The sequence below is a fragment of the Aspergillus ibericus genome, assembly GCF_003184845.1.
Source record: "Aspergillus ibericus CBS 121593 unplaced genomic scaffold BO80scaffold_92, whole genome shotgun sequence".
In the NCBI taxonomy this organism is placed as follows: Eukaryota; Fungi; Ascomycota; class Eurotiomycetes; order Eurotiales; family Aspergillaceae; genus Aspergillus; species Aspergillus ibericus.
In genome coordinates, this window is record NW_020292190.1 from 11,297 (window position 1) to 32,976 (window position 21,680).

Genomic DNA, 21,680 nt, shown 5'->3' on the forward strand with positions numbered 1-21,680 from the left:
CAGTAATACATAGGCTTTCAGATAGCTTATTCTATTTAATAGCCTGTACTAGAAAGTATTAATGGATAATATAGGCCCTTCATTAGCCCAGGCTGGATAATAGCCTAGGTATAGAATGCTCCCAGTAATACTTAGGCGTCCAGATAGCTTATTTCATCAATCCATCACCCATATTACGATCACTGCCACGTATTCTTGCTCGACTAAGACGGTTGGCCCTGCTTTTGATAGAATGTATATGTTTGTCGCTTCAGCACTGACGGGTGGTCTCCCAGAGAGACGCGACACAGGTACTTAGAATTACCTACGTCACTATTCATCATCGCGCCAAGAGAAGTACCCACGGGTATACCCCCGTGGGTATACCCGTGGGTACTTCTCTTGGCATTATTGCCGTTTAAACAAAATAACGCAACCTATTACCTTATAATGACGTATCCCTCCAAGGCAATCTGTTCCCCCAGGCCCCCAAGGCTACCTTTCCATGAATCTCCAGTCGTGGCAGTCTTGGCGGCGAGAAGACCAGGATTTATCTAAGAGCCACAATTTACTTCGTTGTTCCGATAACATAGCCAAAAAGCCGTAAGCGCTTTGAATCATCAGATTCGGACTGAATCTAGACCGCTGGTATTGGAGAAAGTAAGGCGTCCCTTTTCGTCTCCGATCCTTACTTCGCCCGTCTCCAGCACCACCACGCATCAATATGCGGCTCGTCGCTGACAACCGCCAACAACCGACTCAGCGAGATAGCAGCCGGCTCTGTAGGGAAATAATCACTTCTCATGGGCTCTTTGGGCTCTGCCGGCCCTCCCTCACAGTAATAGCAGTCAACTCGAGATCTTCCGTCTTCATGCCTTAGCTGATGCTCGATACTACGAGAACTGATTTCACTGGTCCACTCCTTGTGGTCCGCCTTGAACCTCTCGTAACACTGTATATCAAACGTGCGTCCGCCATGTTCCAACCAGTCTGTGATAGCCTGGGTGGAGGATTCGATGGAGATAGGGCCACCCAGAGGCGCGGATACCCAGCCGTCTAGTTTCAGATGCCCGTTTACGACGAGCTCAGCGAGATTGGGGATGAGGCGCTCGATACAGGTAATGTGGTAGTACTGGATGGGTTCTGGGGACGAATCGTCAGTCAGCCAGTCAGCCACACAGTTGTTTAAGAATAAGAACCGTTCTAGAGCATAGGGGATAAGAAAAGGCGATACACAATACCCCCATAATACATATTTCGGCCACCCTTCAGCGCAAAGCGATAATGGGAACGGATAATCGGTGAGCGAGCGAGTCTCGTAATCGCGCAGTCCCACGCTCTGCAGTGGCTGGCCTTGACCCGCGGCACCTCTTGCAGGTAGAGTGTTCGCTCTCCGGATTGCAGATCCTCTAATATGTAGCCTGCCTCTTCTCTCCTCCGTCTCGCTTGTCTCTTCCTCTCCCGTCGTCTTTCCCTGTCCGCAACTGCGGGGTTGGCTGGTGTAGCTTCTGGCCGTGCCTCGGGGTCTGAAGTTTCGTCGCGGCCCCCGCTGGTGGCGGTGTCTGTTGGCTCTGTGCTTGGAGTCATGGTCGGAACAAGGCTGAAACGATTAAGAAAATAAATCAGATTCCCGATATAAGATTATTTATGGGTGCGCCGGCACAGTATCAACTTTCAGGGGATTTCCACCTCAGGGACGCTTCCCCCCAGGGCCTTCTTTCGGGGCTTAGTCATCGGCCCGTTAGGAAGATATACACAGGCCACGTGACTGTGCGTATATCTTATCACGTACGTATTGACCTCCTTATCGTTTCCGAGCCCGAGCTGGTTTGTGTATGTCGCCAGCCATGAGTGGCTGGGTGGACGACCGACCAGGTCTTCGGCCTAGCATGGACGCCAGTTAGCGGTCCTACGCCTGTGCTGGTCGTGCGACCAGTGTCCTGAGACCATACAGATCGGGCGCATGGGAACAGAGGGCTGGTGTCCTGGACCTGGGTGCTGACGAACTGGGTCGTTCGGCGCGATGCGTAGGTCCTGTGACTTAGTACCAGGTACGCCAGACCCTGTGCGCCCGACCCACATATTCTTAGGACGCTGGTCGCGCGACCGGCACAGGCGTAGGATCGCTAACTGGCGTCCACGCTAGGCCGACGACCTCGTCAGTCGTCCATCCAAATTCGTACGACCTAATCGGCCCGAAGAACATGCGCTCTGAGACCACTCTGATGATACATGGTGCGCGTTGGCCATGTTCCGCTTATGGAGTAGATGATGATAATCAATATTGTTCTGAGAGCACAGATAGTGGTACCGGACGTGGTAAGATATTCTAAGGGCGCGCCAAAGGTGCATTTTCTATAACATACTCGGGTCTGTTGAACACGGCCCATCACAGGGAAGTATCTTGCTGTAGAAGAGCATATATACACTCAGTAGGGACTATCAGGATAGTCTATCGTACGCTTAGGCGATTCTTTTCTTAGACGTGTCCCCGCCAATGGATGTTGTGAATACCGGTTCATTGCAGTATTCGCAGTATCGATCATCCTAAATTTCAACCCGGAAGTGTCATGTCGTGGGAGTATTGCTTGAACATTGGAAACATGTGCGAGGCTAATCTGCAGTTTCAATATCTTCTGCGGCTGCCAGCAAAGTGGCTTTGTACGGTGAGGGCGACGTAGAAAGGAGATGGGGAGGCGCCTATACCACCATTCCCTTCCTGGGAGTCTTCAATTCAGCTCGTCCTGTCCACGGAAATTGTTCGCTTTGGTCGTTCTCCCCGACGCGGGCTGCCTTCCAGGACACTATAATACATCTGTGCAGCCTCGAGTGACCTCATTCTATCGCTTCCACTCGTCTTCTACCGATAAAGAGGTGAGCCACGTCATCACTTTGCCTATGAGGTAGGTTTGCTGTGGAAGGTGCTCTGTGGCCTGGATTTATCCCCCATCCCCTCCCGCACACGCTGCAGGGGGGCATGCAGCGGTCGATTCGGCGTATTTGTGACCTGTGTCTTCAAATTGCTAAGTCGATCCAATCTTTCGACTAGAACCGATATCAGGGTCCGTGTCAGAGTTATTGGCAGAGTTACTGTTACTCCAATCATCATCACTGGAGCTGGTGTCCGAATTGTCGGTTTGTTTCGCGACTCCTGCTAAAGCAGTAGGACTTCGACTGGGAACACCGTTGCTCAGGGTATCGGGCACGGCTGGCGTTACTTTACACCACCGCCTTTAGAGCTGCAGCCTGAGTCCATGTTCATGCGGCTTGGAGAAGGAGATCCTTTCTCACTCCCGTGAGACTTCCTCTCCGTAGACCGCTGCCTAGAGCAGTTCCGACATGTTCGACCCTTGTCTCCACCCACTTGCCGTAGAGGCAAGTCGGAGTTGTGACATCCGTGATGTCTATCGGGAAATCCACACCGACGGCGTTGTCCGAGTCTAGGCGGAAAGACACACTGCTATCGGTTCCGTCGTTGTCGCTGCTATGGCCAATGTTGTAATGTGGTGGACAGCGGGCCATGGCTCAAGGGATGGAGTCAAGCGACCGGTCTACTGGAAAGAGAGACCAGGAGAGGGTAGGGTCGTGAGGTGACTGGCGACGACGGCAGGCAGAGGTTATGGGAAGAAGAAATGGCTGAGGAGCATCAATGGACAGAAGAGAAGGAGACAGGATTGTCATTTTTATAAGATGACCACTGCGGGGGGCCCTTCACTCTTGGGGGGCAGCCATTTTCGGCTGGTCACAAAAGGTGAGTCGGGATGCAAGTTTTAATAGCGCAAGAGCCTGAAAAGGATCCCACAATCGGATCGATAGACTGAACAATAAGTATGGCTATTCAAAGCTGATGGGTGTTCAGAAGTGATGGGTGTGCAAAGGTGATGGGTTTTCAAAAGCAGTGGGGCTTCGAAGACGATAGGGAAACGGTGGGTCCTAAATAATGGGGCGCCAACGATGGTGTTTACAACTTGCACTCTTGTTCCAAAGTGTTGGACACGTAAGTTGCGGCACTCGCCGACGGCCGTATTTGCAAGGGGCAATACGCCAGGTAAACCATGCATGTTGTGGCTACTTGAGGCCAGGGTTCCGCACAGCCACCAATTGTGATTGGCTGGAACGGCAAAAAATAAGACCGGGACCGACCAAGGCCAAGCTGATGTGTTACGGCGACCTCTCCGCATGCCCGCCTAGTTGAGCGTCAACCGAATGAACACTTTTTGATAAACCCCATCAAGCAAATGGAAAACAGCAGCCCACCCGACTACCAAGCGCTCTATTTGAGGGCAGAGGAAGAGAAGAAATTGGCAGAGGAGGAACGCCAGCGGGAAGCAGAGCTTAGGAAACAAGCAGAGGAGGAACGCCAGCAGGAATCAGAGCTTAGGAAACAAGCAGAGCAGGAAAGGGACCAGGAAAGAGAGCAAACACGACGAACCACCCTTGCAGAGCTACTACGACACTGCCACAACTATACTTCTCTATGCCTGAGAGTCGAAAGTCCGTCCCGTTCTACGACGGGAACGGTTCCAGCGCCTAAGGGGAAGCGCTGTCCGCTGCGACTTCTGCCTTGGACCGAGTGCACAGCCATACAGCAAGGGATCTATCACTCTGTTTGTACTTATTTAGCACCGCCTGGACAACCTGCTGCACAAGTGTTTCCGTCGCGTACTGTCCTAAAGGGGTTTGGGGAAGAGTTCAAGAAGAGAGCTATAAGCAGTGAGCAGGATCTGCAAAGCTATGAGAGATTCGGGGTGGAGAACCATGTCCGTGATATTATCGCGGAACTCTGCAGGATACGTGCTGCTCGAGAGGAATTTCAGTTAGGCAATGGAATTCAGTTCGATAACCACGCAAATGCCCTCGATGCGGTTGACGCCGACCAGTCTAAAACAGATAAATCAGCAAATTCCCGACCGGATCAATATTGCATCCACCGGGTCGACGGTGATAAAAATACAACTATTATGACAGTTGAGTACAAGCCGCCCCATAAATTATCCGTGGAGAATCTTCGAGCGGGTTTGCGACCGATGCAGTTCTGGGATGAAGTGGTCAGACCGGACTCCGTTCCCACGGAAGGGGCCGAGAAACTGAGATATAATGCGGCTTGGCTAACCGGTTCAGCTGTGGTTCAGGAGTATCATGTCATGCTCCAGGAAGGGCTCGAGTACTCATATCTGACTAATGGATTCGCATTGGTTTTGCTGCGGGTCCCCTATGATAATCCGGGCACCTTATACTATCATCTCTGTGAACCCAACATGGAGGTCAACCCGGATGATGAACTGGGTTCTTTACAACAGCCGCTAACAGCTGTTGCTCGGGTCTTGTGTTTATGCCTCATGAGTTTCCGCTCACAATATCGTGACCAGGAGTGGCGGAATGCCACAAAGAAGCTACCAAAATGGAAGACAAGTTTCGATCACACACGTTCCCAGATCCCGGAATCGGAATTGCAACAAAACCCGCCCGATTCGGAATATGCAGCATCGGAGTATACGAGCTCTGAACCTACTACATCAGAATATATACCGTCTTCGTCTCCTGCTCCCCCCCCTGCCGACACCCGTCGAATACCCACCCGGTCTCGAGCTAGCTGCGCGTCGCCGAATCTGACACCACGTCATGATTCTGACTCGGACGCAGATCAAGCTCCAGGAGGAAGGAAGCGTGGCTTCAGTCAGATTGCATCCTCTCCTTCGTCTCCATCTGCTCAACGATCAGCACATCTGGCGGGAGATCAATATACCCCGATCGGCAGCCAAGGTCAGCAGCACACCGCACAGTTTTGCACCCAGAAATGTCTACGTAGCCTGCAACGAGGTGGTCAACTGGATGTTACTTGCCCAAATGTCATGCTCCACCGACAGGGGGGGGACAGCAGCCAACACCCCATCAATGCCAAAACGCTGATCAAGCAACTCAAACAGCAACTAGATGAAAATATCGACCGAGACTGTACACCAATGGGGGGTTGTGGCGCATCGGGAGTCCCATTCAAAGTCACTTGTACGGCATATGGATATACTATGGTCGGTAAAGGCACAACTTCCCGACGGTGGGAGGAGGTCAAACGTGAGGAAGTCGTATACCGTGTACTCGACCAAGCACAGGCTTCTGCTGTTCCTGTTTTTCTGGGGGCAATCGATTTGGCCAAATCCTACTTCGTACATGGAGCTGGTGAGATCTGCCACATGCTCATCATGGCCTGGGGAGGTGAGCCCATACATAAGATAGAGCGTGACACTACGATCACACGTGAGATTGCGAGGTCTGAGAAGGAGATCTGTTCCTTGGGAGTCTTACACCAGGACCTCCGGTCGGACAATATTCTGTGGAACGCCGAGCTGGGACGGGCCCTGATCATTGACTTTCACTGCTCGAAACTGAATCACCGACCTATGAAAAGGCGGGTGAAGTCACCCGGGAGGCATCCGTGTAGAGAACTGCACAAGCGAAAACGACTTTGTATTGTCTAATAATGAAGGTAAGAGGAATTGCACGCCTGCGCGTGAATGAAAACAGGCGCAGCCGCAATTTCCGACGCAAAAAAGGAAAGGCAAGGAGGGCGGTTGGGGAAGGCGCAAACGTCTTCGGTGTAGACGGGACCAGGGGTCACGATCGTGTGGGTGTAGAATATGGGAGGGGGGAAGAGAGGGAAGAAGAAATTGGGTTAAGAGAGGGTCGGAATAGCACTTACACGCTCTAGTGGCTAATGAGGAATCAGAAATAAAAGATATGCCAATGTTAAATTGCATTTCTGCGTCTTTTAGCTCCTTAATCGGCGTGGGAAGATGATCTGGAGCATTTTAGCACTGGAGCTCCTAAAAGCGCTGATGTCTACGGGCGCTGGAGTGTCGAAGGCCACTGGAGCCTCTATTCAAAACTGAGTACGAAATAGATATGTTGCGACAGAAAACCTACATGTTGCAATAAGCGCCTGACTGCACGGGAGGCTTGAGCAACAGAATCATTAACACGACTTTCCCGGGTATGCTGCTAGAGATACATCCCGTCAACCGTCCCCCGTCCACCGAACTCCTTCGAAAATCTTTTATTCGATTTCGCGGCCAGCTCCAAGTATCTATAGCTCACTTGGTTGGCATCTGCCTCGGCAAGTGCATGTGCGATTGCTGCGATGTTTTTGATCTGGCTCATGTTAGTCAACAAGGGAGACGTGCATAGCAGCGCTCTGGAACCCACCTCGCGTCCGTTCAGAGCCAAAGATTCCAATCGTCGAAGGTCGCGCTCCTCCACAACGGCAGGTCCTTGCATCGTACGCGCCTTGGACAGAAAGGTTGACCAAAGATCTCTGCGAAACTCCCTCGTTAAATCTTCATACTCGATGGCCAAATGGATCCGGCTGAGAATTGCATCATCAAACTGAATACCCCGATTCGAAGTCAAGAAAAGGATTCCTTGATAATATTCGAGCTTTCGGAGGAAAACAGTCACAAGGCGATTGTGAGTATCGTGGTAAGATGTGCGCTGTTCCATGAACGCATCTGCCTCATCCAAAAGAAGCATGGCATTAAAATGTTTGGCGATCTTGAATACCGCTTCAAGTTGTTGCTCAAGCGCATTTGAATCGCCGTGGTCGACAACAAGTTCGCCTGTAGATATCTGGAAACGTCAGCACGGCTACAGCCAGCGCCATGGGGGGCTTCTTTACCGAATAGAGAGGAAGCTTGAAATATTCCGAGGTTGCCTCAACTGTGAATGTCTTGCCAACGCCCGGTGGACCACTAGCACGAGTTAGGCCGGGGGACTTGATTGGGCACAGATACTTCACCGACGTACTTCAGAAGGATGTTGAGTCCCTGGCCTTTTCCATCAATAACGTCGTCGAACGGTACCGTCGGTATCAGACCCAGACGGGTTTTCGCCAATGACAAGAGCAAAGTCCTGTCATCGGAAGGGATCTGCAGGCAGTCGAAGGATTGTGGTGACCAATCCACTTCCCCAAGCGCACCAACTGCGCACTCCACTGGGATCACATCAGTCGGACGCCAAGCAATTGCCAGTCGTGTCACATACAGAACATCTTTTCCCTGAAGCTGAAACAGCATGCTGTTGGGCAGGCGACCAAGAGATCGGTCTCGCTCAGCTGTTGTGCATCCACCCCATCTCCTCGCATTCTCTCCTTCTCTCGCTCGCGGCCCTCCTTAAGCATTGCACCTATGTCGACGACCGTTATCCCATTCTTGTCTTTTACCCCTCCGTCGCGGAGTGACGGCCGGGAGTAGTTTGGCTGCATCTCATGAAAAAATGCTGCGTCCACTGCCACTCGACTGTTGATGTTGAGTTTGATAATCTTCCCCTTGTTCATAAAGAATGCGCTGCCTTTGCAGTGCCGAATGTGGGAGCCAGCCAAATCCCGAAACTTTCGGCCTCTTCCGACCAAGTCTTTCCGGACTTGCTCGTGATTTGGATGGTGGCGGAGAGGGAAGGCCTCCAGGCTCTCGATCGGCTTTGACCCTCGGAACTTTGCTACGCGGAGAAAGATACCGGCCTCGCCGAACTTGATTCCATCATAATCAAAGAATCGGCATTCGAGATTGAACCATGTCTCGTCATTCTGTGTCACCTCTTCCCCCGCATCAAATACGACACATCGGGGCTCTTTAGTGCCAAAGCATGTTGTGAAAACATGGGAACCCGGTTTGAAAAGCGCCCAGAGCAGGTCATAAGTTATGTGACCGTGCTGCAACATTGACTCGAGACGCTGCGCGATATCCGAATAGGCCCGCTTGAGGTGGTCAATGAGCAAGCGTAGGTGCTGACGTGCGAATGCACAGTCTGGGTTGTTCATATCCTCCGCATAGTTGTCGAGCTCTGGGAGGAAATGAAACAGGACATTTTGTTCGATCTAAACCGACGTCAGCGCTGTTCTTGGAGGTACTGTAATGCTCAGTCTCAGTTACCGATGGCTTGTCCTCCATCAAGCTAATAGCTTTGATGCCGTGCAGCACGACGCGCAGGATGTCGCGTAGGCCTCCCGATTTGATATCTATGTACGGTATCACCATCTCGGAGTTGCGTTCTGATTTACGGTTAATGTTGTGTCCGTCACAGCATGCAGAGTATCACGAACCAACACGTTCGCGGACAACGAATGCATATTCAGCATAGTCGTCCAGGCTACTGCTGGTCCCCACCGGTTCGGCGATCTTATATTTGCATGTTTCTTTATCCCACCTAGATCAGTCGTCAGCCATCATCTGAAAAAGGAAAGTAGAAGGGGAAGATGGCTAGTGGCTCATACGTTTCCACAACTGTTTTGAATGAGCATATAGATGCCCACTCTCTAAACAATTTGAAGTCATCCGGTGTAGTATGGATCGGATGTTCGAGATCAATTCCAACCTGAATGCCGTCCTGTTCATTGCTTGCAGAACTAGATCGATCAGGCTTCATTGCCATGGAAAGTTCAACCGAAGGCCATCCATCGCGGGTGATTTTGACCAGCTGCTTCTGCAGTTCATCCGCATCAAGCGGCGGCGTGGAGGGTCCGGACGAACAGACAGGAGTAGTCGGCAGCTCACCAGGCCATATGGCTGGGTTGGACAAGGCTTGTTTCACCAATTTAGCCACGACTGGCTCCAGCTCTCCGACAATAATTGTGTGCAAAGATTGTTTTTCAAGTCGCTGGTCAATGGCTTGGGGGCCTGATGGGGAGGTGTCAACGTCCTGGTGAGTAGCTATCATACTGATTAATTCAACGGTGGTTGGTAATGAGGTTGTTCAGAACAGATTGGTACTATGTGGAATAGGAGCTTTAATCTCCAAAGATAAATCCATGGGGAGACGTGCGCCCTTTTATGTCTACGGGACGCTGGGATACATTATAGTTTTCCCTTCTCCTCGCTCCCCTCTTCCTCTTACCATTCCTTTTTCGGCCAGAAGGTGAGCATACTAGAATACAGGGTGTTCTCGCTCGTGGTCTGGACCTGCGGATAATGATTTTGATAACATCGTGCCGCGAGGTGCGTGACGGAGGGCTCGAGCATATTGCATTGTGCGGGCTCTTCCGATTGACTATCCTGACATAGCTCAAGGCTCTCAGAATTGTATGCATTTCCTTGTCACATCACCTACTCCAACATCTGTGTCAGATATTCAAAACTATTTGGCTATTTCGACTTTCTTGGCCGTCCCGACGACTAACAGGCAAGAAGTGTAATAATCCTTTAGGTATTCAAGGCTTATAGAAGTAAGATACAAGGAAAAATATGCAGATTATTCTAATTTTGAAAATCTTGTTGGGCCGCTAAATTCTGTTAAGAATGTGTGGCGCAGCAGCATGCATGACGTGGGCCCCACATGGGAGCATATATGGAGGGGCCCTACCCTACCCGGAAAAGCCTTCAGCTTCTCTCCATTTCTCAAACATACTCCACCATGTCTGCCTGTGTAGTTTTATCGCAGTTTGCGGCTTTAGCAGCCCGCGCGGAATCAATGGAAAAGAAACTTTCTGCGAGGAAAATCCGGCCAACCCAAGATCAACTGGATCAATTTTGTGAATATAGGGACAAGTTGAGAATGACCCTATCGAAACTTGACGCTGAGGTCACGAGCCTAGTACAGCCTGACGAGGAAGCTATCAAGCTCCTGAATCGAATTCGGTCAGGGCAAAATTCCTTGGCGACTATCTCAGTAGCCTTTTCAAGGAATCTGATCCTGATTTTTAGTGGTCCTAAGGACTCTAGTCTGGACTCAGAACAAGTGACAGCGAACAAAAAGCACACTCGAACAAGGTGCCTGAAATTAAGGAGCCAACATCCTCACGTAATACTGAAGTGGGCGCAAGCCCTTCCACCTTCGACATGGAAGTCAAGAGGAATGACAGATAATGCTTTCGATTACCTTCTCAAAACGCTGGAAGCGGACCGATTGGAAAGTGTTTTACCTAAGGTACATTATATGTTGCAATCTTTGGGAGAGGAGGAGCCGTTAGATACGTGCGATGCTTTCAAATCATTCGTTTCAGAGATTTTGAATACGACCACTGCAATTGAAAGTGGAGACACCCCGAATACTAGCCAACAGAAGAAAAGATCTCTTGCAACAGAAACTACACATTGTGCTACGCCCAGAAAAATCGTGTGCACAGAAGGACGGTTCCAAGGTTAGTGGATCGGACATTCGGAGCATCAGCAAACATTAACGAGGCCAGGCGCGAACGAGAGCCGAGTAAATCAAACTGACAGGGAGGACGAAAGGCAGCGACAACTCCAGCTGATGGAGAGAAGCAAACGCACGTAACTACAACGCCAGATAATGCCTTGATGAAGCTAATTGAGACAACAGAAATCGATTATAAGGGGTCGTCAATGCCGACTAGTAAGCTGCCGCTTTTGATTGACAGGCTTCCCGCAGCAATAAAGAGCAGCGAGCAATGGAAATGGGAACGCAAAATATTCTTGGAGAATATTGGAATGTTGGAAGCGAATATGGTGGACAGGACGGATTGTCTGAATTTCTTCGTTCCCAAGGATCGAAATCACGACATCTCTATCACTCTAACCGTCGGTCACGAAGTTGGACTGGAGGTAATTGGTGAAGTAGAAGCTATTGACGTGTGAAAGTCACAGTTGCCCCTATCACACGGACTCGGCATCCGGAAGGTACAATCGCTGTATCTTCCTTTGAGGGGTCGTTTTCCCAGATCGGAGGAGAATCATAGTCCACCTTCGGATCATAAATCATTATGGATTTGCCTTTTCCTTTGATTTTCCTAGCATAGTCCGCCTCTCGAAACAATTTGAAGCCCTTTATGTCGTATAAGACGTCGTCCTCCGCGATAAACCCAACGCCACCAGACATTTCACAGAGACCGAGGAGAAATTTCTTCGCAATCGAGGCAATCCCGGAATCGATATTGGGAGTCTAAGGAGTGACCGGCGAAGAAGGGTAGCTAATATTTTGTCAACATACACCAAAGCGCTTATATGAGTGAAGTTACCTCTAGCCCTTTTTCCTCCCAGCACATGCAAGGATGAGGTTTTTTCTGCTCCGGGTGGGGGAGGGTGTGCGGGAGGGGCAATTGTCACATGACAAACTTCGCGGCCTAATCGGGTAGAAAGCACATTTCGAAACCGCGAGAGCAGCAAACGTTTCATATGAAGACAAGTCAAAAACAGAAATTTTATTTTCTTCCGTCGACTGTCATGAACTTCGAGTTAAAACCCTAAAATAAAAGAAAAGAAAGGAAAAGAGCCTCAACCTCTGATGTTAGATCAGCAGTCTGGCACTGTCGCCAGCAGTGACAAGTTTAGTGAGGCGTCAGCCTTGCGGATCTCTCTTTGTGCTAGATATTATGTGCCTTGGCGATGGGAAACTCCGATCCGAAAAACCAAGTCATGTTTAGCTGTGTTTCGATCATCCGACAAAAGACACCCACTACCCACTCTGGTCAAGTTGGAAAAATGCGGGAGTTTTAGTGGATTATGCAAGTACAACACTCAACTATCTGAAACCTAAGTTTAAGAGTATGCCAGCGCATAAGGCACACTCCTAATGGTCTAGACCTCTTATCAAATTTGAATTTGCCTCAGTCAGACCTTGCGACTAACCTTGCAATTCTTAGATTTACGTCAAATTGGATTACTCTCTAACTTTTGCTAGGTTCTTGTCTTCTTGATTGTTTAAAAGGTCTTTTGGTGACGTTGATTGGCCAACAGGGACCCCCACCCGTATTCATGGCGTTGGATTATCGGAGGTTTGTACCGCCTCATTATCTTGAAGGGGGGATGACACTGCATTAGTGCCACTCATGCCTCATCTAATTTGGAGTGGACACCATGTGCTGCTGTGTTTACGACCCGGCGGACGTGGTCGCAGCATGACATTAGCGCATGCTGAACATCAGTCAGGACACACCCACCCTCCCCCCAAATTTTCCAAGACTCTTCTCTATTTAAGAAGTCAAGCCAACAGACATTTTATCATACGAACCAAGATTTACTACTATTCAAACCCTCTCCAAACTACAGCTAGCTATTTCTCTTGAACATTAGCGTATCAATACGACAGCAGACTCATAACTTACCCCTCCACGTCTATCCACGATGCCTCAGGATATTGATCCCAACGCTCGAAGAGAAGTTAACAGCGCGCTCATTAGCTCTGGGAGCGCTGCTGTTGGACAGATGGTTGATACCGCCAATTCCTCTGTTGAGAAGCGTCGCAGGAACAAAGAGGCGCGAGAGAAACGCGAGGCTGAAGAGAAAGCCGCCAGCGAAAAGAGGGCAAATGCCGCTGTTCGTTTCAACCCCTAACCCTTCAAAAGTTGAAGCCCCCGGACATGCTATGTACTGACGGTTATCAATAACAGAAGGGCGGTGTCTCTGGCTAGCCAATGTTTCAGAGCTGATATGCTGGCCTTACGAGGGTCTGTAGCCAGAAAGCTAGATGACTCTTACTACCATTGCATCCACAACTTCATTTCCTACCAGTCGTTACTGTATTCATTCTTTCGTATTTTTTGCTCACAGCTTGGGGAAGGCATGCTCCAGGAAGAGGGTGTGCTTTGGTACACATATTCTCTATATCGATTATAGTATATCTATCGAGGAATAGGTGTAGATGTACTTGGGAATCAACTTATCTGGTTAACCTTTATCCAAAATCCTCCAGAATTCAGGACCAAACAAAAGAACTAATGTGGAAGTTTACTTTTCCATATAATATAATTGTAGCCCTTTAAGAGATAGGTTTTGAGTTAGTAACCAGATTGAAGCGAATTACTGCCGTTTGGTGGCTGCAGGACTTTGAATAATTGATCCCATGTAGCTAGGTGCGCCCAGTATCGTTACGGATGCTGCACTAAGAAATTGCAGCTGAGACACCTAAGGCATGCAAAGCTCGAGCCGCCCAACCATAAAACAGGCCACCGCCCCTTCCTCCGTCCACACGCCTCTCGGCTAGCTCACTCCCTCACCAAAGTTGCATCTCCCCTAGTGCTCGCCCTTCTATTGATTAAAGTCTTCATTGACGTTATGGACACTAACGCACTTATCGATCTCGTTCATGAGATGCAAGGTCAACTTTGGGTTGACAAGGTGAACGAGTCCTACAGAACGGGCCGTCTCTGCCAGTGGGTGTCGACTTTCCATCCCGATAAACTTCACTGTCAACTTGATGGTACCTTTCACCATGGTGCATTTAATGCCGGTATGAAGATGGTCTTCTGTGACAGTACTGCCTGGATGGTTCGTTTCCCTCGTGTGGGGATGGTCTGTGACGACTACGCCGACGAGAAGGTTGCCATGGAGGTCACGGCTCTAGGTCTCATCCGCAATCGGACTACCATTCCCGTCCCGAGAGTCTGGGCGTGGGGTCCCGCTGCCAGCAACCCACTTGGTCTCGGCCCCTTCATCATAATGGACTTCATTGATGGTGTGAGCCTTAGCGATCTTCTCCAGGACCCCAGCACCGAAAGCCCCAACAGAGTTATAAGAGAGGATATCAGCGACAGTGATATAGAAATTATCTACAGGCAGTTAGCGAAATTTTTGCTTCAGCTTTTCAAACTCGATTTTGACCGGATTGGCAGCCTGGTATCACAACAGGCTGAAGCCCAGAGCCCTACACCGCCACGACCCCTAACTTTCAAAGCACATAGCATCCTACAGAATGGAGGAGTTGACACTTTTGGTATGCCTTATTGTCTTCTTTTTTTCTTTTCTTCCTAGATCCTAAATATCTTGACTGATTTAGTGGATTAACTGAAGTGAATGATGTCTAGGTGACCGAGCCCAGGGGTTTGCAACAACGACTGAGTATTTTCAATATATTGCCGGGCAGGACTGGGAGCAGCTTGTTCAGCAGCCGAACTCAACTGTTGGTTTATATGATTCCAAAAACAAATATATAGCGTTCAAGGTCCTCAAATCCCTGATACCTGACTTGGTCAACGCGAAGTATGACCGTTGCAAGTTTAAGCTGATTTGCGATGACCTTGGCCTGGCAAACCTAATTGTCCGTGGCAGGCAAGACCTCACTGTTATTGGAGTAGTGGACCTCGAGTGGTCTTACATCGGACCCGCCCAGCTATTTGGCTCGGCGCCGTGGTGGCTTCTTCAGGACAGGCCCGTCAATAGCACGTGGGATTACAAGGGCGACGAGCCGCCTAAGATTGCTACCCGGTACTTCAAATATCTAGATATTTTTATACGCGTCTTGGAAGAGGAAGAGGCAAAGATGCCAGAACATAAGGAGAGAGAACTCTCTAGTCTCGTCAAGTGGTCACAAGCCTCCGGAGCCATGTGGCTGCACATGCTCCTCTCATCTGGATTCAATGATCATCGCAGTTTTCCTTTTATGCAACTGCGTCGACATTTGGGGGCTGAGTGGGCGAGGCGTGAGAAGGCATTTGAACACGCAGAAGAGCTTCAGGCGTTCGCGGAGTGGAAGGTGAACGAGTTGGATAAGTATGATGAAGCCTTGGAGAAGATGGAGGAGAACAAAGCGCTCGTGGAGAGCGGAAATATGACAAAGCAGGAATTCATTTCCAAGGCTTCAAGAGAGCTAGGCCGTATCCCCTGTTCCTCGTCGTCTTATATGAATGGTGTAATCAAAAATGACGAGGGATTGCTCCATAAGGTGGCTGCCTGGCTTGGCTTGCAAGCTGGAAAGTTGAGAGCGGTCGGAAGGACAGGATGAGGAGATTTTATATTACCAAAATGACTTGAGTTTTTGTTTCTTAATGTCTTACACGAAGAATTAACTTCATTTGATAATTTACCGAGTGACTTAGGACTGGGATGATCTCTATTGAACTGATAAAGACTAAGAAGCGAGTTTCGTAACATTTCCGAATTTCTTGGCAACTCTGGGTGTCATCAATCGCGTGAAAGATGATGTCAGTTGAAGCTATTCTGAGGTGCAGCTGCAGCCTATCATAGGGTCTGCTGAACAAGTGAAACAGTCAGTCACAGGAGGGTAGATGTCATTCCCCTTAGCGCTATGGAGATCAAGCTAAGAGTCAGCCGAGGCAAGCGTCTCGTCTACTGTCACTTAGGCTCTATGTAGGAAGGGATGGATGTCCATATCATTCGGTGGCTGAATGGCCGCCTAAGATAGCTAACTTATCTAAGTTAAGTAGCTTACTAAAAGACAGGGGGGTCGCTCAACTATGGTAGGCGGTCCCGGATGGCAGTACGTTCTGACACTCTATCCCCATCGTCACGGAGAAAGAGAGTGCCTTTGGTCGGCGGAAACAAGTATCTCTCGTTTACTGTGAATTCCGCTTTGTCCCCTACCGACCACACAAAACGTAAACAGACTGCTACGGAAGGAACACACCACCTTTTCTCGGATCATAGCCTTTCAATTCTTAGTGGACTCCCCTGGTGTGATTGGGCAACTTACCGCGTTCTCAGAGACCCATCGTTCCAGGACAAGACGCTCAATATCAGGAATATATAAGCCTCCCTGGATAGCTCTTTCTAGACGAATTAATATGGCTGCTGTAGTCGGCTCCGTGTTTTGAGGAGGTTGGTTGCGAATTTTCCTGCTCAATCTTCTCAGAATCGGGTTGTCCTTGGGGTCGAGAATTCTGCTGGCCAAGTCCAAGAAACTTTGTTGGATGAATGGAGCAGCCTCCACAAGGTGACCTCTAGCAACATCTACTATGGTAGACTCGTCACTCTCGTAATAAGATATCACATCGAAAAGGACATCGTTCTGACATTGGCATTGGGAGAACACTTGAGCCAGATCCGGAAGTACGGTCACAGTCCCAGGAACCTGACTATCACTTTGGAGATGTTAGGGACATCCTTAAGAGATGGAGCTGAGATATACCGAGACTCTGGTAGTACAAGTGCATTGCTTGTTTCGGAATCGCAGTTGCTGCGGCTAATAAATTAATTACTTAATGCAAGTCGGGAGTGACGTAAGCTATCCAAGGGTTTGGCGTTTATCTCTCACTTTTGATAGTCTTGATAGGGCTCGGTTGAGGGGCGAATGAGAAACAGGTAGATATTCTATGAGTCCATGGGAATGCATACGTTGGGCAGGCATTTTGCAGTACAGGAAGTTGTATGCCAGTGTTGTATCAGGCAAGCTTTTGATCATCGGTTTTGAGTTGGTGCCCAATGATCCGTAATCTTCAATCACGTGCTAAGTCAACTCATCAGGTGCCTTTGATTACCCCGCCATGCCATCATTGGAACCCCACTTCATTTGTTTTTCCACTACCTTTAACATCCGAGTCTCCTCTTTTCTCGAAAGCAAATCACTCACTAACTCTAACGGGAGTACAGCCTTCATGATGTCGCAGACAACATCAGACACACCACATTTATTTGAGGACGACCTACCAGAGAGTGCGAATACAGAACGAAAGATCTTCGCGGAATGGGCTTCCTCAGTTCCGTTCAAGAAGCAAGCCGAAGATTTTGAAATCCATAATTCAGTTGAATTAGACATTAAGCTGGCTCCCTTTCTACGATCTCTCAATCTTTCTAGCAAGGTATACAGTTTTCCTTTCATTCGGAACATACACCTGACAAAAACACAGGGGTATTCTTTGGTACAGATACCGGGACCGGAACATGCACCATTTCACCACAGCAAAGGCGATGCTTTTATCATTCCGATCGAAATACTTGACGGTAGTCCGAGCGCCTCAGGGAAGCCTCTTCGAGAAGGAAAGCGGCTGCTCATGAAGGCAAACCACGAAGTGAAGATCGGACCGAAGCTGCGCCTTCTCTTTATTTTACTCTAGCAGACAAGTTACACGGATTATACTGCAGGAATAGTGGATAAAGAAGAAAGCTCATGGGGAGTGATATTTGGTGTTCAAAAGGTTGAAAGCGGGCTGGGAACATCACCGGGAAATGAAGGACACAGCGGTGGGACAAGCAAATGCGGTTGGGCTAGAACACTTGAGGGGAGCCTGGAGAATAGACTCAGCTCGTGTGACTGACCGCGGGAATTGGAGTTGCTGGTCAAGACGCAATTAGCATCACCTGTATTTCTAGAGAATTGAGCCAAATCGTGCGACCCTGTGTTGGGCAACGTCCCATCCTCTTCAGATCTGACTTGGAATTCCATGAATGAGGACTGTAATGGCATTCTCTGGCTGCTCGGCTCGGCGCGAGGAAGGGTGGAGAAGGTCGTGAGTTCATGAGAGTCCATGCTGGGGTAGACTGTAGCATTGGCTTGACGGCTCAAATTTTCGCTGTTATCTGACGGGCGATCATCATGCCGTGGGTGAGCGTCCATGGACTCGTTGGCGACATGAGAAGTACTCTGGAGCGGATTTCGTCGGCCGCGTTTTGTTGTTTGTGAGATCATTTCGAAGTCTTTGGTCATGTTTTCAAACCACTCCGAGATTTCGTGCTCCGATACAATGGTGATATCCGTGTCATTACTTCGGGCCCCCTCCATAGTCTCAGAGTTGCCGTCGTAGTCTTTCAGTAAAGACTTTGCGAGCGATGATAGTTCCTGAATTGGGATACTTTGGAATAAAGCATGTTCAAAAATCGTGGCCCGAGCAAACATCCCCTGGACGGCCCCTTTTTGGACAGGCGTGGTGGAGACTTCATGCATTACTTTCAAGAATAGATGCTGGACGATTCCTCTTTGAATTCCCTTCCGTACAACATTTTGGTCCGATTTCGGGTATCCATGGTCTCTGACAAATTGAGTCATTCTCCCAGCACGACCAGTAGCTGCAGTTTTGTCTCCAACGCGCACAGCTCGGATCTTCTCGTAAAGGGTATCTACCTTGGACTTCCAGCCGTGCTCAGTCTCCCAGGCGGTAAATTGCTGGGCCAGAGATAATTGGCTAAGACCTTTCAGAAGTTTCTGTTCTTCGCTTGGTGTTTTATTGCCGTCAACTTGTTTCAAATGATCGACTCTTTTATCTGCAAACTGCAGCTCTTGTTCGTTTTGCAGGATGTCAGAAAGAGAAGCGTTGTCCTTGCAAAATTTCAAAACAGAAGGGAGTTTCTGTTTCACGGATTTGATCAACTTGGCAGAGGAAAGATCTTGGGTGGACAGTCGCTTCTGTTTTCTCGCTGTATCTGGCAGAGTCTGTCGCTTTCTTTTTCCTGTTGCATCTTGCAAAGTATGGGTCGAAGTCAACACAGGGGTTCCTCGGCCCGGTAAGTTGGTAGGTAAGTCAATAGAATCCCGTTCATGAGCAGGCATACTTTGCGAAGAAGCTTCTGCCTGAGGAATCGTGGTCTGACGGATGACAGCATCTTCCGAAGAGCCATTACCAAGTTCCACCTCAACGCTATGCGGAAGGCACTCGCTTTCATTCCAGCTGGCATTTAGCACACGTCCAATTTGAGTCAGAGTCTCGAGTGCCAGATGGCGATGGATACTGAGAATTTCACGAGGGGTATCACGGAGCAGGTTTAACGCTGATATGACTTCGGTTTCGAGTGGTGCCATGGCGAGTATCTTGGTAGGTAGGAGCCCTTAGAGACTGCGAGATGAGTGCCACAAATATAGTTTAATAGAGGGGTTATGAGCGAGCGGGGAAAGGGGAAAGGCCCAAACGCCAGAAAAGGCCACACACCAATCGAAACGCAGCTTGTTGGCCGCCGGCCAACAAGCTGCGTTTCGATTGGTGTGTTTGCCCGTAGTCCGCCGTGCACAGCCCCTAGTTACCAAACCCACCCAACTTTCACTCTTAGTAGTCGTTGGGCATGAACTAGATTCCTGTCGGTAACCCACTTAACAAGCGCCTGCTGGTGGGCTTTGACCCGTATGGAAAGGATGCCGGTGCGTTATAGAGCATGTTAACTCTTTACAGAACCTTCAGCTTAGACTGCAATAGGAGTTGATTAGTACTAAATCTGTATGGATAGCTAGTGTACGACAATTAACGATAGAGATCAAGAACTAGATGAAGATTTCCGCGATATGAAATCCTAGGGTTGGGTATCGAAAGGATCTCTTCCCTGTTATGCGATCAACTACATCTGTCGTCAATCTTGATAATTGGGAGTTCATGACTAGGATATAGAGGAGATATTGGCTATAAAGATGCCAGCCTTTTCTTATGCCCTCACCGCAATTTGGCACAGACCAATCCATCTTTTTGTTGTCTCCCCTCAAAGTAGTTCCCTATCGATCCAACATGTTTTGTATCACGAGCCTTGTCATATCCTTGAAAGCCCTCATTTTCACCTCGGAAAATGGAACTATAATCAGTGCAAGACCAACAGCTCTCGATGCGACGAGAGAAGTTACTGCGAAATATAAGAACGTTCCACCAATGTCCAAATCAGGCCGACCAACAGAACAGCCAATCGATGTTATTAAGGCTGAGAAAGAGTTTGGGATATCATTTTTCAAAGATTTCTCTCAAATCCTTATTCAGAATGGACAATACCATATGGTATTCGAAGCTCGGTTCCAGGGGCATCCCCACGAGATCAATCTCGTGTCATGCCCACAAATTATTTGTGCTCATAGTCTTTCCGAGGAGGACCGGACAGCCCTTCAATACAAAGTCGAGGGTATCAAGGGACAAATACCTGAACCAGTCTGGAGAGAGCTCAACGAGCGGTACAATATAAGAAGAAAGGACTGGCTTGTGATTTCCAAAGAAACTTGAGACTCAATCTATTTTGTCATTTCGATCATTTCGATCTTCAATCCTCGGTGTGGGGCGGGGGTTGGGCTGTGGAATTGTCTATATATTGTTCTACTCTTCATGTTCAATATCTGGTTGCATTTTCTGTCTTTTCCAAAACCCTTTCTAAAGGCATGGCCCCAGTTCCAATGAACAACCAAGACCAAATGCTACTTTCCATGTCATGGAGTTACATTCTGTCCTGTTGTATATCTTGGTATCTTTTTATGATCTTTGTAGGCCTGCTTCGGCTTAACCATGCCCCACGCGAGAACGAGGATTTTTCCGTACAGCGATGTGTCCTTTATATAGTCTTGTTTCTATTGCTCCCTTCTTACTGGTTATGGGTTCAGGGTAAATTCATCCCAATGGAATTTTATGTGACTCGGGCTAACTTATACATTGAGAATGAATCAGATACCTGAAACCGTCAATATAATCATGCTTCTTCTGTGCGTCACTCTTGTTCATTCAACAAAACTTCTCACGAATGAGAACCCATGCTTGGGCTACTGGATGAAATATAATACACCTTTAGTGGAAGTTTCTTTTAGCCTAGCATAATGTTAGTTATCGTTTTTCTGTACCCAGCTGAAGGAACGGGGTACTTCCATCATACTTCTTCGTAGTGTCTTGCTGCAACAGAGATTTCAAATAAACGGAGATTGCTAGAGCCTGCTGCGGTGGGGAACGTGCATTATGAGGCCTAATTTTACCCTGTACCAGCGGTCCAGTAAGGATATTCTCCTCCAGTATCAGCCTAATACTGGCCTAGAACACTCTGCATGCCTCTAGTTTCATTGGGATGAGTCCTTGGCTGGATCATGGCTTATTCTGCCGCACGAGACTAACCAGCCTGCGATGAGTGAATAGAACTACGCCCAGCTAATGAGAAATGACTTCAAGTAACCGCCCGGTATCTATATAAAGTAGATCATCATTGCCTGCATTGCCGCTTGATACATGCATGTAACCATGCTGTACAGTGAGTATTCCGTCTCTCGGTTTTTATTTTTATTTTTTGGATGCTTTTCTACAAGGGCAATGTAGCTTACGGATCATCTAGACTACCAATCACTACTCAGGGCATTTAAACCAATAT

At 48.7% G+C, this 21,680-nt stretch overlaps 11 protein-coding genes across 11 annotated transcripts; 7 read left to right on the forward strand and 4 right to left on the reverse strand.

The window, feature by feature from the left end:
* Positions 1 to 33: 33 nt before the first annotated feature.
* BO80DRAFT_291128 (uncharacterized protein) lies at positions 34 to 344 on the forward strand. Its single transcript, XM_025714996.1, has one exon. It carries the CDS (start codon positions 116 to 118, stop codon positions 296 to 298), a length of 183 nt encoding a protein of 60 aa, XP_025569275.1. The 5' UTR covers positions 34 to 115; the 3' UTR covers positions 299 to 344.
* Positions 345 to 667: 323 nt separating this feature from the next.
* BO80DRAFT_320633 (uncharacterized protein) lies at positions 668 to 1,431 on the reverse strand (the record flags this gene model as incomplete). Its single annotated transcript, XM_025715122.1, has 2 exons — positions 668 to 1,122; positions 1,221 to 1,431. Coding segments are annotated over 2 exons (666 nt in total), but the record flags the coding sequence as incomplete, so codon positions are not given.
* A 1,444-nt stretch (positions 1,432 to 2,875) lies between these two features.
* On the reverse strand, positions 2,876 to 3,660 carry BO80DRAFT_460187 (uncharacterized protein; the record flags this gene model as incomplete). The annotated part of the gene is made up of 4 exons (XM_025722377.1): positions 2,876 to 3,024; positions 3,071 to 3,187; positions 3,282 to 3,436; positions 3,527 to 3,660. 4 exons carry the CDS (start codon positions 3,658 to 3,660, stop codon positions 2,876 to 2,878), a joined length of 555 nt encoding a protein of 184 aa, XP_025569277.1.
* Positions 3,661 to 3,919: 259 nt separating this feature from the next.
* BO80DRAFT_506497 (uncharacterized protein) lies at positions 3,920 to 6,718 on the forward strand (the record flags this gene model as incomplete). Its single annotated transcript, XM_025724549.1, has 2 exons — positions 3,920 to 3,976; positions 4,215 to 6,718. 2 exons carry the CDS (start codon positions 3,920 to 3,922, stop codon positions 6,453 to 6,455), a joined length of 2,298 nt encoding a protein of 765 aa, XP_025569278.1. The 3' UTR covers positions 6,456 to 6,718.
* A 47-nt stretch (positions 6,719 to 6,765) lies between these two features.
* Positions 6,766 to 9,734, reverse strand: BO80DRAFT_469796 (P-loop containing nucleoside triphosphate hydrolase protein). The gene is made up of 8 exons (XM_025723039.1): positions 9,242 to 9,734; positions 9,071 to 9,174; positions 8,901 to 9,019; positions 8,014 to 8,845; positions 7,777 to 7,963; positions 7,649 to 7,721; positions 7,180 to 7,599; positions 6,766 to 7,125 (listed from the first exon to the last, which is right to left on the reverse strand). Exons 1-8 carry the CDS (start codon positions 9,682 to 9,684, stop codon positions 6,976 to 6,978), a joined length of 2,328 nt encoding a protein of 775 aa, XP_025569279.1. The 5' UTR covers positions 9,685 to 9,734; the 3' UTR covers positions 6,766 to 6,975.
* A 643-nt stretch (positions 9,735 to 10,377) lies between these two features.
* Positions 10,378 to 11,561, forward strand: BO80DRAFT_369958 (uncharacterized protein; the record flags this gene model as incomplete). Its single annotated transcript, XM_025716422.1, has 2 exons — positions 10,378 to 10,996; positions 11,203 to 11,561. The coding sequence occupies 2 exons, from the start codon at positions 10,378 to 10,380 to the stop codon at positions 11,559 to 11,561; spliced, it is 978 nt and encodes a 325-aa protein (XP_025569280.1).
* Positions 11,562 to 12,748: 1,187 nt separating this feature from the next.
* On the forward strand, positions 12,749 to 13,624 carry BO80DRAFT_430308 (uncharacterized protein). Its single transcript, XM_025720681.1, has 2 exons — positions 12,749 to 13,238; positions 13,313 to 13,624. The coding sequence occupies exons 1-2, from the start codon at positions 13,047 to 13,049 to the stop codon at positions 13,331 to 13,333; spliced, it is 213 nt and encodes a 70-aa protein (XP_025569281.1). The 5' UTR covers positions 12,749 to 13,046; the 3' UTR covers positions 13,334 to 13,624.
* A 275-nt stretch (positions 13,625 to 13,899) lies between these two features.
* Positions 13,900 to 15,743, forward strand: BO80DRAFT_430309 (phosphotransferase enzyme family protein). Its single transcript, XM_025720682.1, has 2 exons — positions 13,900 to 14,634; positions 14,726 to 15,743. Exons 1-2 carry the CDS (start codon positions 13,977 to 13,979, stop codon positions 15,640 to 15,642), a joined length of 1,575 nt encoding a protein of 524 aa, XP_025569282.1. The 5' UTR covers positions 13,900 to 13,976; the 3' UTR covers positions 15,643 to 15,743.
* Positions 15,744 to 17,251: 1,508 nt separating this feature from the next.
* On the forward strand, positions 17,252 to 17,710 carry BO80DRAFT_369955 (uncharacterized protein; the record flags this gene model as incomplete). The annotated part of the gene is made up of 2 exons (XM_025716421.1): positions 17,252 to 17,455; positions 17,504 to 17,710. The coding sequence occupies 2 exons, from the start codon at positions 17,252 to 17,254 to the stop codon at positions 17,708 to 17,710; spliced, it is 411 nt and encodes a 136-aa protein (XP_025569283.1).
* On the reverse strand, positions 17,691 to 19,437 carry BO80DRAFT_291347 (uncharacterized protein). Its single transcript, XM_025714997.1, has one exon. It carries the CDS (start codon positions 19,387 to 19,389, stop codon positions 17,785 to 17,787), a length of 1,605 nt encoding a protein of 534 aa, XP_025569284.1. The 5' UTR covers positions 19,390 to 19,437; the 3' UTR covers positions 17,691 to 17,784.
* A 241-nt stretch (positions 19,438 to 19,678) lies between these two features.
* BO80DRAFT_489071 (uncharacterized protein) lies at positions 19,679 to 20,560 on the forward strand (the record flags this gene model as incomplete). Its single annotated transcript, XM_025723592.1, has 1 exon — positions 19,679 to 20,560. The coding sequence occupies exon 1, from the start codon at positions 20,003 to 20,005 to the stop codon at positions 20,558 to 20,560; it is 558 nt and encodes a 185-aa protein (XP_025569285.1). The 5' UTR covers positions 19,679 to 20,002.
* Between the last annotated feature and the right edge of the window lie 1,120 nt (positions 20,561 to 21,680).